The 19755-nt window shown below is 44.0% G+C and overlaps 1 protein-coding gene and 1 long non-coding RNA gene across 4 annotated transcripts; one reads left to right on the forward strand and one right to left on the reverse strand.

Annotated features, from left to right (window-relative positions):
• Positions 1-676: 676 nt before the first annotated feature.
• Positions 677-19457, reverse strand: ACOX2 (acyl-CoA oxidase 2). Of its 3 annotated transcripts, XM_074879110.1 has the most exons (15): positions 19338-19444; positions 18237-18525; positions 16912-17074; positions 14403-14554; positions 13794-13901; positions 12934-13053; positions 12355-12470; positions 11772-11944; positions 10492-10654; positions 9616-9806; positions 8310-8471; positions 7220-7325; positions 4197-4414; positions 2338-2470; positions 677-1392 (listed from the first exon to the last, which is right to left on the reverse strand). In XM_074879110.1, exons 2-15 carry the CDS (start codon positions 18394-18396, stop codon positions 1330-1332), a joined length of 2028 nt encoding a protein of 675 aa, XP_074735211.1. In that variant the 5' UTR covers positions 18397-18525; positions 19338-19444; the 3' UTR covers positions 677-1329. The 3 variants fall into 3 exon arrangements, with proteins under 3 accessions (XP_074735211.1, XP_074735210.1, XP_074735212.1); XM_074879109.1 differs by having other exon boundaries at positions 18237-19457; XM_074879111.1 differs by lacking the exons at positions 13794-13901; positions 14403-14554; positions 16912-17074 and having other exon boundaries at positions 18237-19454.
• LOC141947720 (uncharacterized) lies at positions 11677-12049 on the forward strand. Its single transcript, XR_012630243.1, has 2 exons — positions 11677-11841; positions 11928-12049. It is a non-coding gene; the product is annotated as an uncharacterized LOC141947720 (long non-coding RNA).
• Positions 19458-19755: the final 298 nt, after the last annotated feature.

The following is a 19755-nucleotide window of genomic DNA, read 5'->3' on the forward strand; positions in this document are numbered from 1 at the left end:
AACTGTAGAATGCCGTTTGTGATGATGTTCAAGTCAAGGCACTCGAGTTCTGTGTTTTCACTCAATTTTGTATAGCCGTTTCTGCTTATTTTGGGCACTTTATCATAGTTATTAACAGAATTTCTGGTTACAAAACTTGAATGGTGTTGGGAGTAAGAGAGTTGATAGCTGTTTTGATGAATGGGTCATGTTCTCCCATGAAGTTCTTGTCACAAGGGTTCCTTACCATGACTGCTTTGCTCTCCGGGCTGTGCGGACCACAGCTCTTTGGGGATGTAAGAGGGGGTCTGGATTTCTATGGTAGTTGCTGGTTCTTGAAGGCAGGAGCTTTCCATCCCATCTCTCACTCAAAAGGCCTGTCTCAGGGGTGTATTTCTCCATCATATTTTGTCTCCCTCTCTTCATATATTGCAGGGTTTTTGACTTTTGTAATAAGACACAGTAAGAAGTTTATTCTTTCTATAAGGGGGGGGGAAAGAAAAGCTGAACTGATGAAGCTCAGGAAAAGTGGTTGTTTCTTTCCTGCAACATGTGGTAAGAAATATCTGTGTTAACTGGCATTGAATTATAATCACAAGATGTTCTTGCAACAGTTCATTTACTGGCAAATTAATGACTGGTCTGGATCAGCCTGCCCTTTCCATAATTATGAAGTATAATAATTAGAGAAGCAGTATTCCAAATAATACACTTTATTGGAGCGCAAGATTTATGGAAAGACAGTATGAGTGGCTCAATTAATGGGAAAGTAAATTCTGCAGACTGGAGTTGGCATCCGCTTTGTCTGAATTTTCATTAGCCACTGCTGAGCAAGTTAAGAGCTATTTTAATTGTCCAAACAGATGTACTTTCTAATACACTTCTTGATCTAAGAGAACAAGTTGTTCTTAGAAACGAAGGACCATAATTTTGCCTTCCTTGGATTTTTTCAGTAAAGTTTTTTTGGTTTTGGTTTTTTTTTTTTTTTGAAGGCACTGTAAAGTTATAACACACTGAGGGGGAGCTCATAATGTGTGCTTTATTTTCTTTAATCATCATATAGTGGGTTTTGAAAAAGAATAAGAAAGCCAATGACATAGTTTTGATGCTGTCAGGACACTTCAAGTTAGAAAAGGGTGAACCCTAGACTATTTCTGACTAGATTGCCTCATAGCAGTGGGTACCACTCAGCATTGTTTGGCTTCTGTCTGATTAAATGCAAATGGCTAAGAATCTTATTTCATACTTGCTGCAACTGATTATTAATTCTGATTAGTCATTACTGATGCTTCATAAAATGTAGTGCTGTACAAAGAACAGGAGGAAATGTGTGGCCTTAGATCATGGTCTTCATAATTTCGATTGTGTGTTGTGAAGAAGTGGCTTCAAATACCTCTCGTAGGCTGGGCTCATCTGTGCAGAAAGAGGATGTGGAAGGGAATTAATGGTAATTAAGAAGAAGGCAAAGGCTATAATTTTTTTCTTAAGAATGATCTCTGAAATACAGAAATCTAGACTACTTTAAAAAAAAAACCAACCCAAAACCAAACCTCCAGCTATTTCAGCTATGTGCAAGATCTTTTTCCCTACAGTATGTGCTGTCCTTCATAACCAGTACACAATACTCATCCCCAATGGGACAGCATACTATTTAACTTCAAAAAATATGCTTGGACTTGAATGTTTGCTGAAGGCATATTTTGTGTTCAGCTGTAGAATTTCAAAGGGCTGACGATTACCACAGTAAAAATCACACTTACGGCAAAATGAGTTTTCAAACAGAGCAATAGCTATTTACATCATGCAGAATTTTACATTACTCCACAATATGGATGAATTAAGAAGTGAAAGTAAAGTGCTGAAGACCATGAAGGATGAAATTGCCTTATTTAACATTTATACTCTTTCTGGTTAAACATATCATTAAAAAAAGCAAGTGTTGCACTAGTAAAAGTACCAGCATAGGGAAAATATCCTGTGCTTAGTGGCTTTTGCAGCCATCTAGTGTTTTTCCATAATATATAAACTATATAAACAGACTTGTTTTAGCTTATTTTGTACAACGTTACCTCAGTGATAGAAGTTTAAATACCCAAACCACATTGGTGGCACGTGACAGTCCAGCTCCCTGGTACAAGCTCTAGTACTCCGGGGCTGTAATTCATCATTAGGTTTAAATGTCTGAGCTAAGACTATAGGTGGCCTAACTGGAGTATCACAGGTTCACAGTGCGATACTAAGAATTAAAAGCTCTTATTCCACTTACTTTTATCTGTATCGCTTTTATTAAAAGAAAAGCAAACACCTTGTGCTCTGGCTAATGCAGAGGGTTGCCTGGATGTAATCCAGCATCCGTACCTGCTTGTTGGTTGGTGACTTCTGAGCCCACTCGTACAGCCGTTGGTAAACCTGCCCGTCGTAACTGCCAAGCGCAGAGTTCAGGCTCTTATCTGTGAAGTCAAAAGCATCCACTAGTGGAACAGCATCCTTCCTAAGGAGTAGATGAACGACATTCGTATCACTGAAGCAGGTATTGCTTTGTAAGGGAGATAAATAAGTCAAAGCTAAAGTTGTAAGTCAGTTGTCCAAGTTCCTCAGTCTAAAACGCGTGTGCCAGTTTTTTTCCCCTTGCCTACGCTGGGGAAAGTCCTGCTTGTTTTGATTCCTCAGAGGCATGTTCTACTAACACCCTGAGCAGTCTGTATTGTTGAATGGGTCCTTGCAGGGTTTTCTAATTGCCTGGGGTCTGTCCCTAATTTAAGACTCAATCTCATGTCAGGTGTTTTCTCAGCAAGCTCTGTCTGTTCTTGCTTTTGTTTTTTCTCTTTTTTTTTTGTTTGTTTGTTTTGGTTTGGTTTTCTTATGCTGTATGTGTTTGTCTTACAAAATGGAAGAAGGTTGCTACTTGGTTGATGTGCTTTGCTGATCTTCAACCTTCATCTTCTCTTAAATATTTCTATTACCTCATCATGGGGTGTCAAGGTCTTCTACTCTCTTTGTAAGAACAAAGCAACCCTGAACCGTACCCAGGGGCCAATCTGACAGCAGTCAGCAACAGAGAGCTACAGCGTAAGGACAAGTATGTAATGACAGCATCTTCTCCTAAGCCAGAGATGGTTTCTTTTTCCTCACCCTCCCCTAGTCCTGAGTGTCAGAAGTCATGCTGACTGTACCCCATGCCTGAGGCACGGGGATGCAGAGCAGTTTGCTCAAATGTTGGCATTTGCATCTACCAGTTCCTTTTGGGGAAGGGCTGTTTGGGGGTTTGGGAAAGGCTGGGTTTTGCTACAGCCTGGGAAGGATTTGTATGCTTTCTACTAATGGTAAATAGCTGACTCTAATTACCCAGGTAAATACCCACTCCATTCTTGAATCCTGTTAACAAGGCATGGACTAACACAGAGAAGTTGTAATGAATTCTGGAGACGACCACATGTTAGGCTTTTGGTTATGTGAAGCTTATCGCTTAACTTGAATTCTGCCATCAGTTCTGAAAAGGCTTGTTGTTTGGATCAGTCCTCTTCAGCTCTTGGTTATGATGTGTTCTTGTTTCTCTTCAGGTGGCTTAAGTAGAATTTTACATACAGTAGCAACTCGCTTCTCTGCACCATAAATTAATCTGTTCTTAACAAACAGCACTGAGTAGTGAAAGATGAACCTTTTGTCAAAAAGCCTGAGTGCTGTGGTAAGTTTAAACCTTAGCATATCTCAGAATTCACCTAGTTAGTAATAAGTGGTGTCGAGCAGTTGCATCTGAACTAGCTGTAGGCAGGATTGTTTGGGTACCGGTTGCAACTCAGCCATGGCAACAGAGTAGGCTGTATTAGCTGTGGCTTAAGCAGATTTTGTGGTGTATGATCGGTTGCTGTGGCTGCCTCCTGCCAGTGCTGCTCTGACTATGTACCTTCCTGCTTTCGCTCTACTGCAAAGGGTAGAAAGCGTTCAGGATTTCTCAATTTATTATTTAAGATTTCATGTTAGAGAACTTTAATTTAGAGATTGCAGAGGAGCTGGACACTTAGGTCTGTTTTGCTGTGAAAATGAGCTCTGTGTAGATGTTTCAGTTGATTTCTAGTGCTGCCAGGCAATGAAAATAAAAACCAAGTGAGGTGAATTGACTTTGGAGATGTTGCCATAGGTACAGCAGCACCATTTTATATCTATCACAGGGACAAACTGAATATCTGTGTGTCTCCTCTCATGCTAGAGCAGCTCACCGAATGACAGCCAGGAGGTCCAGGTATGATGCTGTGATCATGTCCATTTGAGCTCCAGAAACGTATCCATCATGCAAGAAAACTCCTGCATTCGAGAAGATCCCGTGCAGTGCAAAGAGGTCACAAAGATGTTTCATAATCTTCTGGATGCCAGCCTCGGTCTTGAGTTTTTCCACAGTTTCTGCAAAGTTTTTCACTGTGATGTAGTGGCAGTGAGCCTGGAAAATAATTGCAATCAACAGTGAATGCACCTCAAAACACTTTTAGTAGGCCAAGTGACTCAAACGTTCTCACAAAGAATATAAAACCTTTTTATTTCCCTGGCACTTTTCCCATCTGTATTCTTTGTTTGCTGGTTGACCAGGCCTTTTTGCGTTCATGTCTTACAGCGACAGTAGAGGAGAGAATTGGGGGTGTAAACAGTCAGCACTGTGGTATTTGTAAACTCTAGAAAACCACTTCGGAAATCATGGCAGTACTTATTCTAAATATTTCTGATGAATACCCCCAAAAGTTTGTGTGATGGAAACACATTGGAATGTGCTTGTGTTGACCCCTAGCAAGTGAATCTTGGTTATACATCAACAGGAGAAAACTCTTTTGTTGAAGACCTTGGACTTGCGGTACGTGGGGCTCAATGTCTGTAGGACTTCAGCTCTGAAAACATCTGTCAGAGAACAGCAACCAAACTTACCTCTTGCTTTTGTGGTTTTAAGTAAATTGATAATTTCTGGGACAGACACCAGTGTCTAACACTCAAGTTACAGAAGTATTAACTGAAGTCCAGAGCAAATGAAGCAGGCTAATTGTTTGTGGGGGTGACTGTTGTTACGCTGACATTACTGCACTGGTTGGTGGTGTTGGTATCTGCGTGGGTTTGCTCCCTTGCTGTCCAGTTCTCCTCCCAGCTCTGGGTGTAGGCACAGCACACCTGCACTGCAGCTCTTCATGCTGCCACCGTCAAGCAGTGTAGAGGCCAACGTGGACTTCAGAACCTGCCCGAGAAGCTGCGTATCTACTCAAGCAAATCACCTGTGTGGAGTCTGCAGCAAAGCTGTACCCGGTGTCTGATCCACTTGGCTGAGAACTGGCAGGCGTCAGTTCATAGAGCTGCTGTGCTGTCACATGGGGGAAGGTGTGGAATAAGAAGTAAATACAGAAGTGCCCCAAGAAGGCAGCAAGCCATCAAAGATTTAAAGTTATGGGAGAAACTCAAGGGGTTTGAGTGACTCTTCCTCTCCCTGAAGTATCTAAGAAACTCTGGGGGCCCAGATCCCATTTTCTGAAGAGTATAGCAGCACAGTCACCACTGACACTACCACAGCCAGCTCTCTGCATATGTTAGGCTCTTCAGAAATAGTTTATTTCTGACTAGTCCTGTGTTTGAGTTCTCCTCCTTGCTTCTCAGAGGATTCCAGCTCCTCCTCTGACACACAGTCTCCCCTGCTCTTCAGTCTGGAGAGCTCGGCCCCCTGTTTGAGTGGGTGCAGGAGGGAATGGCTTGTTCAGGGTTTTGTGTGGGGAGTGCTGGTTAGAGCCTTTTCAAGAGGTAATCTCAAATAGGAACATTTTACTTCAGTTTTATTTCACTAAAAAGATACTTACATTTAAACAATTACTGGGAAAGTAATTTTAAAAAGTCGCTCTGTTTATAGGAGGTCTCCTTTATTTCTGAGGCAATTACACAGTTTTTCTGCTCTTTTTCAAGCTTACAGCATTTCGTACTTGCTGCTTCCACTGAGTTTGTGTAGTTGAAAATGGGGAGTGATGCACGGCAAACAGGTGACCACAAAAAATGCTGCTGCTGAGATCAAGTCTTTGCTCCCTTACTCAGCGAGTTCTTGTTTTGAAGGGTTATAACTGTGCTTACTGGTATGAGCTGATCAACACTTCTGATGGCTTTGAAAAGTTCTCGGCTGTTGCTGAGAAGGAGTTTGACTCATCAAGGACTTCAACTAATTGACTGACTACAGGGAGGCTGTTCCCTACTATGAAATCACCAATATAGTATCACACAGTTTGGTATGTGTAGGCTTCCTTTTTCCCTGTTGGGGGCTTCTTGCTGAGTCCATTTCAATTTGGGTTTGCTCAGGCCGAACAGTAGATTACAGCAAGTTATTTTTCATTAAAAATTGAATAAGCCATGAATCTGTTTCAAAATCTTCCTTTCCTCAGCTTAGGAAGGAAGGAAGACCTTCACCATAATCGTAGAGGAATTGCATATCAAAAAAAGAATTTTGTTTTTTGGAGACACTGAAGTATCATTGTTTTTGGTTTTCTTTTAAATTTAGGGCTTTTCTCCCCTCTTGCTTTCTTTTCTGCTTAGTTCTGCCTTAATCCCTGTTCTGGGGAAAAAATGGTGCTGTCCTAGCCCTACTTCAGCTGAAGGCATGCTGGTTGCCTGTCTAATCCATGTGAACTGGGAGCTGGATTTGAATCTCTTATTAATTTGACTTCGATTTGATTTTTTTTCTTTCAGTAGTAATTAACATTGCACTTATCACTGCTTTTCATTGTTATCCTTGCAGTTATCTTGCCTTGTGTGAGCGGTAGATGTAAGAAATACCAGACATATTTCACCCTTGCTGTTGACTCCACCAGCTTTCAGAAGGGTCGCTTTGAGGAGGCTTTCTGGGAGCCAGAAACGCTGGATTCTTATAGAAAGATGAGTGTTAGCTGGAGATGGTGGGTTCTTGCTGCAGGATATGGGAGGTCTGATTCTGCTAGTAGTGGCAGTATAACTGTGAGTGTATTTTATTTTTTTTTCCCCTCGCTTTCGTTTCTGCTCCCTCTAGTCTTTTTCTACCTGGTCTTTTCAGGTGGCAAATTCTTCAGATGGGGATTTGCTTCTTACTACAATTTTTCCACCATGCAGACCACAGTGGTGCCCTGGTCTTTGTGGTATCCCTTGGATGCTAACAGAAAACAGTAAACAGCGCCGAGACTTTAAGCTAATCATGCCGTTCCTGTTGCATATCGTGTCATAAAGACAAATGTCAAATAAGCAGATAAATTTTGCTAACCTTTGCAGCCTGTGCCAGCTGCACTGTGCACTGGTTCCATGCGTCATGCTTTTTGACTCCAGACTGAATCAAGTCCTGTAGTTTAGCTGCTGTGCTGCTTACAAGTCTGGAAAATTGAAAAAGCATATTGTATATGAATAGGGCAGCCCACATGCACTCATTTCATACTCAGACTCGTGTGTGATCGTATAGCAAAATGGCATTGCTGACATTTGTAGTTATCTACACTCAGTATGAGCAAACTTAGATTATGCAAAATCCAAGTACAAACTGGGAGGAGTACCCAGACCACCCCAGTACTGAAGGGTTTCTGCCTTCTCAGCTCCCAGGGTAGTTTACCAGGTGGTCTGCTGAGTTTTTCTTGGGTTGTGCATGTGTAAGAAGAGTTTGCAAAACAAATTAAAGCTGTGATTATATTGGATTGATGTTACATTATGTTTCAACTTTTCTACACAGGGATCCAAATCCTGCTCCCATTGACACCAAAGCTTTCAGGAGAATGGCTCTGTTTTTACACTGATTTGAATGACAGCAGGGTTGTCTGTCTATTTACCTGGTTTTTGGAGATGACACCTGTATGGCCTGTAACCATGCACGTAATATTGAGACCACTCATGATACCATTTTTATTTCTGTTGAGTAGTTGAATATGTAGCTGAGAGGCTCTATTTGCTGTGGTGTTAACTGAAAACAAACATCAGTTTCACAGTATGTGAAATTTTAATCTTCTGTACAGAATTACACAGGGTCCAGTTGCCCAGGGATTTATTGGATGGCAACTCAGTGATGTGGTTTGGGATTTACTTAAATAGTGCCATCAGCTCGGCATAGAATCAACTCTACGGAATATAGTTGTTAGGTAGCACGTGGCTTAAAGACTTCTGATGTTCTGAATGTGAAAGCTTCATATTGAACATTTGACGTGGCTGTTAATCCTGTGTGAGATTTCCTTTTCTCTTTCAGGAGCAGATGGTGTCAATTCTTGTGTAATTTATGTTATTTTACCTCCCTTTAAAGCAAGGAAGAAGCTGAGCTCTTAACACATTTCTGATGTCAAAGAGAAACCCCATTTCCCATCCTCTGTACTGACCTGGCTGCCATGTGTTGATAGGCCTCAGTGTAAATATCGGGACTGAGAAACTCCCACTTGTTCTTGGCTGGACACTTCCCAGGTTTCACTGCAGCCAGATAGGTGACAGATGGTGGAACAGGCTGGCCAGCACTAGCTGCCCTGAAGCACTTAATCAGGAACCTGGGAAGAGGGTAACAGTCAGAGCAGGGTATGGTTGTGATCCCTACGTAGCAAACGGTCATGCGAAAAGTAAAGTGGGCTTGGGTGAGGAGCAGCAAGGTGTGACCCATCCCATCAGTGGTCTGGAATGGACTTGTTCAAGTAATGACCTTTAGTTTTGCATGTTATTTGTAATAAACTGATTATGTTGAGTCTCAGGGGTTGCCTCTCTACCATATTTAATACTACAGTGATCTGTAGTGATGAATTTTTGGAAGAAACTTGCTGTGGCCATTAGCAGTCTCAGCAGCGTGGTGATTAGATACTTTATCAACTTTGCAGCCTGAGTCTTAATGCTCTGGGAGTCTTAATGGTGGTTTGGTCTTACCCTCTGTGATCCCCAACACAGTGTCACATTGTTAACAAACATGAGACCCTTGGAGCTAAACATGTGTCCGAGGAGAATTCCCCACTCCCTTATTTTTCTGGCATCTCTGCTATGACCTAGACTGACTAGGTCTGGAAGTAAAAGGCTACAGCATTTCTCTTGACCTTGCTATTGATCTTGCAAGAAGAGGCAGTAATGAATGCAGAAGTGTCTGCTTGCAAGCACAGAGCTATGTGGTAGCACCTCTGTCCCTGGGAAGTGTACTGGTTTTCTCCTTCTAGTAAAAACACATGTTATTAAAACTTCAAGCAGCTGTGGTTTCTTTCTGCTGTATTTCATCTACTCTGGATAATCATCAGTCTGCGTGTTCAGAGGAAAGTGGTGTTCTTGGAGCATGACTCATCTGCTTTCAGCATCCAACAACTGCCTTCTCAATCAACCTCACTTTACCGATATAGTGTTACATTGGCTGCTTAAAAAATAAACGCCAAAACTTGTATAGTGATGCCTTTGCTGCGCTACTAGACAAAGAGGAAAATGAGGTTATGCAGAACAGCACCTGCATATGTCCCAAAACCAAAAATAGAAGAGATAATCCAATTCCCACACACCTCCATGCCTGTTAGACAGAAGACGTGAATAGTTTATATCCTGAGCTGTATTTTTAGAAGGTGCTGTGAGAAAGGAGTAGCTGGTTTTACTGGTTTTGGAGAAGAAGTGGTAGAGGTTGAATAAATGAGGGGGCAGGCTTTTAGATGAACAGATTTGAATTGTTACCTGGCAGTTTGCAGGAGCAAAATGGTGTTTTCCCCTTCATAAATACAAGAGGCAATTATTCTAGTATACAAGGAAGGGAGTCCACTCAGCGAGGAGTAACCATGTCCGCCACATGCCTGGAGGCAGATCTGCACTGCTGAAGTGCTGTACTGAGTAACCATGGCTTTAAAGCCTGAAGAAAATGCATGGAGCTGTTTTAAAAAAAAAAAAAAAAAAAAAAAAAGGCAAGCTGGATTAAGGGTCAAAGTGTTCTAAAGCAATCGTCAGAATAACTTTTTAAATTTTGTGCAGTTTCTGGGCATGCAATCCCTGTCAGATCCTCCTTTGCATGCTGGTGTAGCACCCAGCTCCCTGAGCTTGGCCTTTGGTTGCTGCCTGGGACGCTGCACACCCTCGTTCTGGGCACGCTGTGGTCAGTTTATGCATCTTTGGGTTTCTCTCAACCAGCAGTGGCTTTGGCCACCCTTGTTCAGAGTGTGTTTTCATTTCATGCTCCTAGTTGCAAAATCTTATGTTCTATCTAAAAAAGTCATGTTTTTAATTTTGGCTCAGAAGTGAATATTTGCATGTGCATTTGTAGATGAACTTGTGAAATAACAATTTGTGCCACCAGCTACCTGGAATGAGTTTTTTATCAAACAGACGTGCTTTTCAAGGACTTTTCACTCTGCAATAGTTCCCAAAACAAAAAATTTGGGGCGGTAAAGTAAATGCTGTTGCTGACTGGTTGTGGACCTAGGACATGCCATCTGATCTCTTAGTGCTTCCTCTTTCTCCAGTTATCTAGAAGTGAGAGGAATGCTTGTTCCATTTGCTAAAATACTTTGATATTTAGAGATGAGAAGTGCTGTACAAGCTAATCCTGCTGCAACTCACCTCTGGCAGCGTGTTGAAGTTCTTCTTCCGGATCTCTCCGTACACCCTGTTGAATAGCTCCTGCAGGTAGTCGTTGATGAAATGAAAGGCATAGGCTGTTGCCAACTGGGGCAGCAATTTCTCTTGCTGAGTCTGGTAGTCAAGGATTTTTGCTTCTTGTTCCCTGTTGGAAGACAACTGATGAAGTAGGGAAAGTGCAGACACGGGCATAGCTACTGTTAGTTTACCTATTGCATAATGGAAAATGGCATTTTTCATGACCAAGAAGCAGTATGTGAACAGGACGGAGCTGATGTCATGACAGCAAAGCAGCCCAGCTTGCCAAGCTGTTAGAAAAACAAGCCCGATAAGGAAAAAAATGATTTTTCTGCTGTGTTGGTGAACCAGCCTAACAGAGTAGAAAAGGAAAGGCTCTGGGTGATCGGTCTGTACGGATGGGGGACAGGGGCTGCGGGAGAGGATGAGGATGAAGCCTTCAATAACAGCAAGTTGTTAGATGTTATAGGGGAGGTGGTGGCACTGTACCCTGAAAAACTGGATTTTTGTGGCCCTGGGTGTAGATAGGTTTCTCTGAAAATATTTGAGTCTAAATTATTTTAAGCTTTCTGAGCTTTTTTTTTTTTTTTTGGGTGCTCTTTACCACTTTTGCTGTGGTTAGTACACTTAGGACTTCACATGATGGAACTGGTTATTACAATAGTTCAGCATGCTGTGCTCTTGTGTTTGGTTTGCGTTTGAACCAAACCACGTTCTCATTAGAATCTTCTTGCTTTTGAAAGGAGATCGAAGTGGGAACTGTTGAAATCCATTCAAATGAAAAGATCTGTTTAAAAATTACAGGGATTCTCACCAGACTAATAACATTCAGTCTTGTGAAGTGTGATATTGGAATTGTGGATGTTGGAAGGTGTTTTAATGTTGTGCCCACTAGTAGGATGCTATGGAATAAGAACCAGCAACTTGTCTGCTTTGTCTGGATTCTGCTGAGTTATGGGATTACAGGGGAAGGCCAGTTATAAGAAAAATAAGTTGCCTGTGTGAACTGCTGAGCTATTCAAACTTTGAAACTTATCTTGGAAAGAACTGTAAACATTCTCTTGTACTTTGACTGAAGCTCGTTAATGTAAATAACGGGGAAGCATGTTTGTAATCCCCTATCTGGGCCAGGAAATAAGCCAGTGATGTGCTGAAAGATAAGATGAAAAGTAGAAATCCAGACTGGTGCAGGGGAACATGGTGTACGGTCCCCTTCCCACCCCTGCGGACTTGTGTGGCATTACCCAGGCTTTAACTTGGACTGCCGGCGAACCACAGAGTATCGGATGGCAATGGTGCAAGCTTTCATTAGAGGTATTATAACTTCATCTGAAATGAGGGAAATGCGCACTGTAGTCATTGTGAAATAATTAATCTTCTGTGATCCCTGTCTTACGTAGGTGCCATCTGGTTGAACCTGGAGCAGAGAGAGGATGTTAGATGCCACCTTCTTCAATACTTCAGTACTAGGATGGTTGTGTAATCTCTATGCATAGAATAAAATGGCCATCGAAATCCTTCACTGAATGCAAAACTAAATATTTTTATGTATGATGGATGAAACTTATCCATTTGAAGAGACAAACTCTTACTGCTTCTGGCTCAGGTAGGTTCTGCCTGCCCCGTGATCCCCAACCTCTGAATGTGGAATTGCTGACGCCAAGTTTCATTTAGGATTCAGGTAACTTCTGCCCTTGATAAAACCACACAGACTAGCAGACACCTCAAAGGAAGGTTTTTGTCCTAAATTTGGGCAGGTCCCCATCATCTCTCTGGCTATGCAGTGAGAGTCTGATGGGCGAGTCTGTGGTGTGAGTCCATACATACCTCGCAAAACTTGTTCAGCATGTTCTCTCTGGGGACACGCACGTTCTGCAGCATGAGGTAGCCATTGTCAACATTCTCAAAATTCATTTTGGGACCAATGTCTCCTGCAGTTATGCCTGCAGTGAGAGAAAACATAGCCTGCTTACTTCCACTTGAACTTTTTTCCTCCCAATTTTGTGTCAGGCTGGAGATCTCAAAGGAAACGCATGATCAGCTCTGCTTCTTCCCCAGCATGGGTGTTCTTGCCTGAGGGATGAGACAGGCATTCGAATGCCTTGTGGTAGTTTGTTTGATCTGTTACCTGTGTTGACCAGGGTCAGAATTGAGTTGTTAATGCAGGGGTGGTCAGAGCAGCCCAGGCTTCTGGTTAAGAAAAGGCTTGGTCTGGATATGCCTGAGGATACATTAAATCTTCCTTTAAATAAAAAGGTTGGGGTTAATGATAACTATGTCTTGGGTATCTGTCTTAGTTTGGTTTTGGCAATTATAACTCTCCCTGGGCCCAATGTTTTAGAAAACATTTAAGGAAAAAATAGGCAGAGCACCTGCACAAGTGCTGCCACGTGTGGGGTCGTTTACCTGGGCAGAGCGAATGGTCCCGAAGGCTGCGTATCTGCACGATGAAGGGATGCACGCCGTAGCACTTCCCGTTGATGTACAGCTGAGCAAAGACCACTGTGTGGGTCGCTGACCTTCCCACTGCGAGAAGAAAAACCTTCCCTTAAGACAAGGTACAGTACAAACACTTCCACAGTTACCAGCAGTCAGTGCTGATGGTGTGTTAGGTCTCGCTAACATATAGGTCAGCGCAGGTGTGATCCACAGATCCTGGAAGCTGGAGATTGCCTAAATCTGTGCTCTGAGCCTGCTCTTGCCTCTCACAAGTTGCGTTATCTTTCTGCCTCTGTCACTGCCCATGAGGCTTGGATGAACAGTTTGCATCAGCAGATGAGAAAAAATAAGTAGTTAAAGTTCATGCAGTGCTGAGGGAGTGGGAAGTGCTGTGACTGTTAGAGTAACTCCAGTTATTTTCTGTGAAATACCTTCCTGAAGGGAGTCATGAATTTCATACTTGAATCCTTTATGCTGAGACTGGCTGATAACTTGAATCCTTTATGCTGATGACCTCCCTGCAGGTTTTGGTCACCTGAGTATTATTTACAAAGAAGAGAAGATTGATTCCTGCAGAGGCAGGAGTTTTCCTGAGTGAAGTTCTCCAGCCCTGCCACCCAAGAGCTTTTGATAGATGATGGTGGCCCCCCTCTGGCCTTTGAACTTGTACAAAACCCTTTGGTCTCTTACTTGCCTCTCGGTATGTGCATCTCTTACTGAAGTCCTCTTCTAGCACCTGGGCCCTCAAACCCTGAGCTTGTGCAGGGCAGACAGAATAACTGAAGGAGGCAAATGAGGAAAACCAAAATATTTCGTGTGGTACTTACTGTCTCCAGGCCACCACTTCATGGCAGAAATCTTCGGTGTGTTCAGTATAAACTCCTGTGTAGTGATATCAAAGACTGCTGTTGTTTCCAAACCCTGAAGATAAGTTCCTTTAAAAAAAAAAAAAAAAAAAAAAAAGAAATTTATATCTCCAGGTATATTGCAAGGATGGAGAAAGCAGAGGATCCCTGGAGGCTGGTGTAGGTATTACCAGGGTTTTGTGGTTTACCCTCCTCACAAGACTCATGGGACGATGCTCCCAGTGACCCCACACCATGTCCTGCAAAGATCTTTTGAGCCTGGTTTATGGTGACAGCCATCAGCTTGGACAAGCTGCCTGGCTGATTTCTTCCACAGATGGTGACTGCCGACTATCTAACCATGAGCTTTCACCCTCGCTCCTGTTATTTTTTCCACATTGGCAAACCCAAAGCCAGCGCATCTCCAGCTTGCAGAGGAACACTGTGGACATCAACCTCTAACACACAGGTGACATTTTGCCCCACAGCCAGCCCTGCCCCAGTGAAGCATGGACAGCTTGAACTCAAATTGCCATGAGACTCTGGGCCAGAGCCTTTTGTCCTCTGGAGGCATTTTCTTTGCAGCCTTACCGTGCCCCAGTTCAGTCTGGGCGTAGCTTCCAATAAGCTTATGCTGGGTGGCAAGAGGAATCCATTTGGCAATCTGTTTGTCGGAGCCCAGCACCGAAATACTTCTTATGAAGATGCGGTGAAGGAGAAATGCGATGTCTCCTGACACTGCCCTGCAGAGATGGCACAAGGGGTATTTTTACACAGATGAAGTTCCAGGACTGTGATGAATGAGGCAGTGACACTGTGTTGCTCACCAGACAGTACCACCTGCTGCCTTTTGATTGCCGTGTTGTCATACCTTACCCAACGTCCAGTATCAACACAGTATTGCAGGAAGGGTGCTCTTCCAAGCTGCTTTTGTTACTTCTTTCATAAGGTAGTTTGCTTAAGTATTGTTAGCTCATTATTTCACTTGCTCTTGGAGGAATTACCTGTTCCGAGTAGCACATTCTGAGCGCCAAAATACCCAGCCCGGCTCCAAGGCTCCTGTGACTCTGACAGCTTGTGAACCCTTTGTATCTTTATTTTACTTCATAGGATTTTTTTAAGTCACATTTTAAGGCTGAGCTAAAAAAACCCCACCACCCTACCCCAAAACCCTGGCACTTCACGTTAGACTGAATTACATATGTAGGCATCTGAGACCTGGATTTCCTGAACATTCCCATTCCCATTCTCGGCATGTTGGGTTTGTTTCTGTACTATTCCCTGAGTGTTTGCTGTCAGTCACTGTCAGTGAAAAATACTGGGGTGCATGGAGATTTGGCCTGACTTGAGATTATTTTTCTTGTGGCAAAATTCAAATACATCCTTGTAACAGCTGGTTTATTGTCTGATCAGGTCCTTTGCCATAACCAGCTGATAGGGCTGCATACATCCCAAAAAACACTATTCCAGTAGCTCTGTATGGGAACTTGGGTACAGTAATATTTGTGGTACAAATCAGGAATTCATTTGTTTTTTACAAATCAGGAACTCATTTGGTTTTAAGTTTTTTCTGTGTGTGAGAAATCCTGAGAAAATATGAGGAAGATAGTCCCCCTTCCTGGGATTCCTCAGAATACGGTTGAATCACCTCATGGATAAAAGTACATGTGCTCTCACATGTAAAAATAAGTGGCTCTGCTGTTCTCAGTAGCTTGTATGGCTGTTAGCATATTGCTTTACTGCAGTGCTCTAGTGAGCATCTCATTCTAGATACCTTTTATTGTTAACAAATGACTACGACCTTTCTTTTATACTGGCCCTGAGAGAGAATCAGTCAAGCTGAAAAAGTGGGGGGAAAAATATGAGCAAAGAAGCAAAAGGGAAATTGCTTTGATTAACAGGAAAAGACTTAATGAACCCTTGGCAGCCCATCCAGAAATAATATTACTTTAACTGCAGTTTAGGAAAGCTGGCTTTTAAATGTGTGCAAGGGATTCAGCGTGGCTGGCACCAGGAGGCACCAGGACTTTGTCAGTAAGAGCTTGGTGCTCACTTGGTGTTTGATCAGAGGAGAGCTGTCCTGTGAGGCAGACGGTGCTCTTCATCCCGCAAAATGGGCTAGCACAGGGCTGGCCCTGCCGAAGCCCTTGGTGTCAGGGAGCTTGATAAAAAGCAAGCCCAGGTGGGAGAGATGGTTGAGTTTTATCAGGTTTTTAAAATCTTCAGGATTATTTTTTTCTTCTGAGGGAGGAGTGGAGACCTGCTTTTTATTGGGAATATAATATTCAGGTCCAAGAGCTCTTGATGGAGGATTTCCCCCTTGATCAGTCCCACTCACTGTAGGTGGTGAAGAGCTTAGCATAAAAAACTATAATCTTTCACATGATGAAATATGGGAAAGTGACTTTGAGCGTCAGCGGTGGTTTGTAAAGTGCAGGCATTGCCCTTTTGAATGCCACTTTTGAACTTGCACCTTCTTACTGGGTATGTAACCCCACCAAATCGACAGTGTGCGCCGGGCAACAGCACACCACAAGCAATTAAAATGTGGAGCTCAATGCCATGCAGTGTTAAGAAAATGCTTTTAAGGAAAGAATTGTGAGAAATATTTTATTCCATTTACCTACAAACTAAGGTTGTGAGTTTTTTGGTGTGGTGTTTTGGGTTTTTTTTTTAATACAATATGTTTTTTCTAGATAGACAAAATGTCATCTTTAATTTATCTGGAAGTCAGTAATGTAATTGAAACAGCACCACTTCAAATTCTGGCTCTATGTTTAAAAATGACTGAGGAGAGGTATGCAAGCTGTAGCACAGGTAAGGAGCTTGCTGAAGTGGATATATCGCATCAAGGATGTGAACTGCTGTGATCTATCACACTGTACCCATGTGCTACTCTTTGAGAAGCTCCCTGCCGTCCATCATCATTTTCCCTTTTCCCGAGCATGCTGCTAAAGTAAAAACCGGTGGCACGTTTGTATCAAAACCTTATCTGTCAACTGTTGGCCTCTCCCAGCCTTTGCTAAAGCCGATTCTTGTTGGCATACAAAACTTTTAACAAAAAATTAGTTGTACATTTACAAAAATAAATAAAAATCACCTGTAAATGTACTTAAATTCAGGTCCACTCTCAGTCCATCCCATCTCGTGCATCTTTTTCTGGAGGTGAACAGCTTTTCTGACTGCTGCTTCGTACCTCTCATTCTGGCTCTGGAAATACTGATTTTCTCTGCTAAATACAGGGTCGCGTTCGATAGCTTCGACTGCAAAGCAACACAGAAGAGTTGGTTCTCCTGGGACTGGGGAGGTGTGGGCAGCGCCTCAAGCCCTGCTTGGGAGGAGCAGGGGTCATGGATACTGACGTTGTGACTTTTTAGGGTGACTGCAGGCACCTTTTATTTTGCCAGTATTAGCTCTGATGGCTGTCACACCTAACTCTGAAGAGCAGGGGGTTTGGGGAAGGAGGAGGGCGGGGGAACCGAGCAGGTCTGAGAGGCGTCAGTTGAATGGAAATAGTGACCCTGCTGGGTAAGGCACTGTCCTGGTCAGGGTGTTGGAGGTGACTTTGTGCCTCAGGCAGAAAATGCTATGGATCCAAGTGTCTCTAATTGCTGTTCCCACATGTGATGGCAGCAAGAGCTGTGCTTAGCCAGATTTTGCCCAGAGGGGTGACTAACGGCTGGAGCTGCTGGGTGTCCCGCTTGACACCAGCCCTTCGCAGTGTTGCGGAGCAACTCTTGGGCTCACTCTTTCTGTGTCAGCCTGAACACTCTCGCTGCTCCCTTTTTGCCTTGAAACCTTGAGTCCATTCACGTTTAAGGTTGTACTGAACTCCAGCTGCACTGTGAAGCATGTGATCCCAGTGGCCTGTGCTGTTTTCATCTGACAAGGGTATAATATGGATGTAGTTACAGAGACAAAAAAAGATTTTTTTTTTTTTTCTCTGTTCTTTCTGAGCACACAGTCATGGCACACCCATCAGGAGTGAGAGCAGCTCAGCCCTGGCTGAGCCAATCCACGCAAGGAATTCACCACCTGGATGAGCCTGATGTGCCGAGGAGGGTCACTGGGACTGTGGTTCACGCGTGGCGTGCATCACTGCGCAGCAGTGCATCCCCCTCGCACAGAGATGCTCACCTGTGTGACCCTCAGACCTTTTATTCCAGTTTAACCGGTCTTGCCAGAGATACCAGGGATGGGAGCAGGAAAGGGGAAAAGCTTTCAGACAGCAGGAGGGGACTGCAGAGGAGTCGTGTTGATTTACAGTCACGGGGGACTCAATCTCCATGCTCCCACTTTTTTAAGAGACTGGCAATAAGCAAATACCCAGGAGTACAAAACCCACCATGCTGCAAAGGAGAGGCAGAAACAGCAGGGATGTAGGCATGCTCTGTACCCGCCCGCAGCCAGGGGCCTCCCACTCACCCACTGCCCGCCGTCTCTGAGTGTGCTCCTCGCCGCCATCCAGCCAGACTGTGAGTTTTTCCACGCTGAAGGAGGCTGTTTGCCTCTCACTGGCGAGGTCAGGATTCACGCTGCCAAGGACTGAGCCCTGCGAGTACTTGCTGGGCTCAGGCAGAGCCATCCTGGAAGCTGAGCTCCTCTGGGAAGGGATGGGGCTTGTTGGGGACTGGCACCCCTTCAGTGGGTGGTTGATATGAAGGTGTTGGGTGCAGAGAGGAGAGGTTTCAGTAGGTTGGCCAAGATATTGTACCTGCACAGGGGTTGCATGGATATTTAGGCACTGTCTTGTCCTCATTGCAATGACACGGACAATGAGAATTTAGGGCATGTTTAAGAGCTCAAAATGCAGAGTTTATGATACTTTTTTAAACATAAAGTCTTCTTCTTTCACCAGTCTGTCCCCAATATTTTATGAGAAGTTACTGCTGCAATATCCCACAACTATGTGTTAATGCTTAAGCAAGTTTCTGGCCCTGGCCTGTTCCCCACCCTGATGGTGGGCGCTGCTGCTGCTGCCCAGCCCACAGGTGCCTGCTCCGAGGCTGCCGGATCTGAGCTGGCAGGCGCTGGCAGCTCTGCCTGTGCTGCCTCCGTCCTGCTTCCCATGGGGCTCAGCTTTACATTAACTCCTAACCTTGTAATTCCTGTGTTAGCAGGATTTGTCACAGGATACTAATTAAAAAAAAAAAAAAAAAAAAAGCGTGGGGTGTGGAAAATAAAGCAGATTTTCTCTTGAAGAGGCTGCCTGCCTTTCTGAACTGTTTTATAAGACATTGAAAGTGTGGAAACTCTTACTAATATGTTCTTAATTCCTGCTTTTCTGATATTCAGACCTTTAATTCAAGGTGTCTTATTGTCCTGGAAGGGAGAAAAGCCTGAAAGCAGCGTGCTAAGTACACAAGACTGGAGTAACCCAGACCTGCCCGTCAGCCGTCCCAGGCAGCGCTGGGTTTGGCGCTGGAGCACCGGGACGGCTCAGCCGCCAGCTGCCTCTTCCGTGAAGCTGCGTAAGAAAAATCTGTGTGTCCGTCCGCTACGTGCAAACGCAAAAACCCCACGTACCTTGTCTCACGCGTCCTTCGGGGAGCCGTGCTGCCTACCTGCCTGGGCCGTGGCTCCTGGCGTCCCCACTGTAGGGACTTTGTCCCCAGGGCCAACGGAGGTCAACCCGTCCCGTGGATGTTTCTGCGTGTGCGCGGCGGCGGCGTGCCGGAGCTGACCTCTGCAGGCAGCGGCCTGTGCTCCTGCTAGGCGTAAAATCCCACAGTTCCCAGTGCCGAAAGGGCTGGAGCCTCTGCGTTTAAAAAAAAAATGCCATTTTTCTGATTTCACTTCAAGCTGTTTGTGCGTTGGAGGCTGCACTTCCTGCTCTGTCACCAAAGTGACACATTGCTCTTCTCCCAATGTTTTTAATTATTTTTTTTTTTTTGTAATCTGCTCAGAAGGGAGGAGAGCACCCCTTGGGCTCTTGCTGCTCCTC

The sequence above is a fragment of the Strix uralensis genome, chromosome 10, assembly GCF_047716275.1.
Source record: "Strix uralensis isolate ZFMK-TIS-50842 chromosome 10, bStrUra1, whole genome shotgun sequence".
Classification (NCBI taxonomy): Eukaryota; Metazoa; Chordata; class Aves; order Strigiformes; family Strigidae; genus Strix; species Strix uralensis.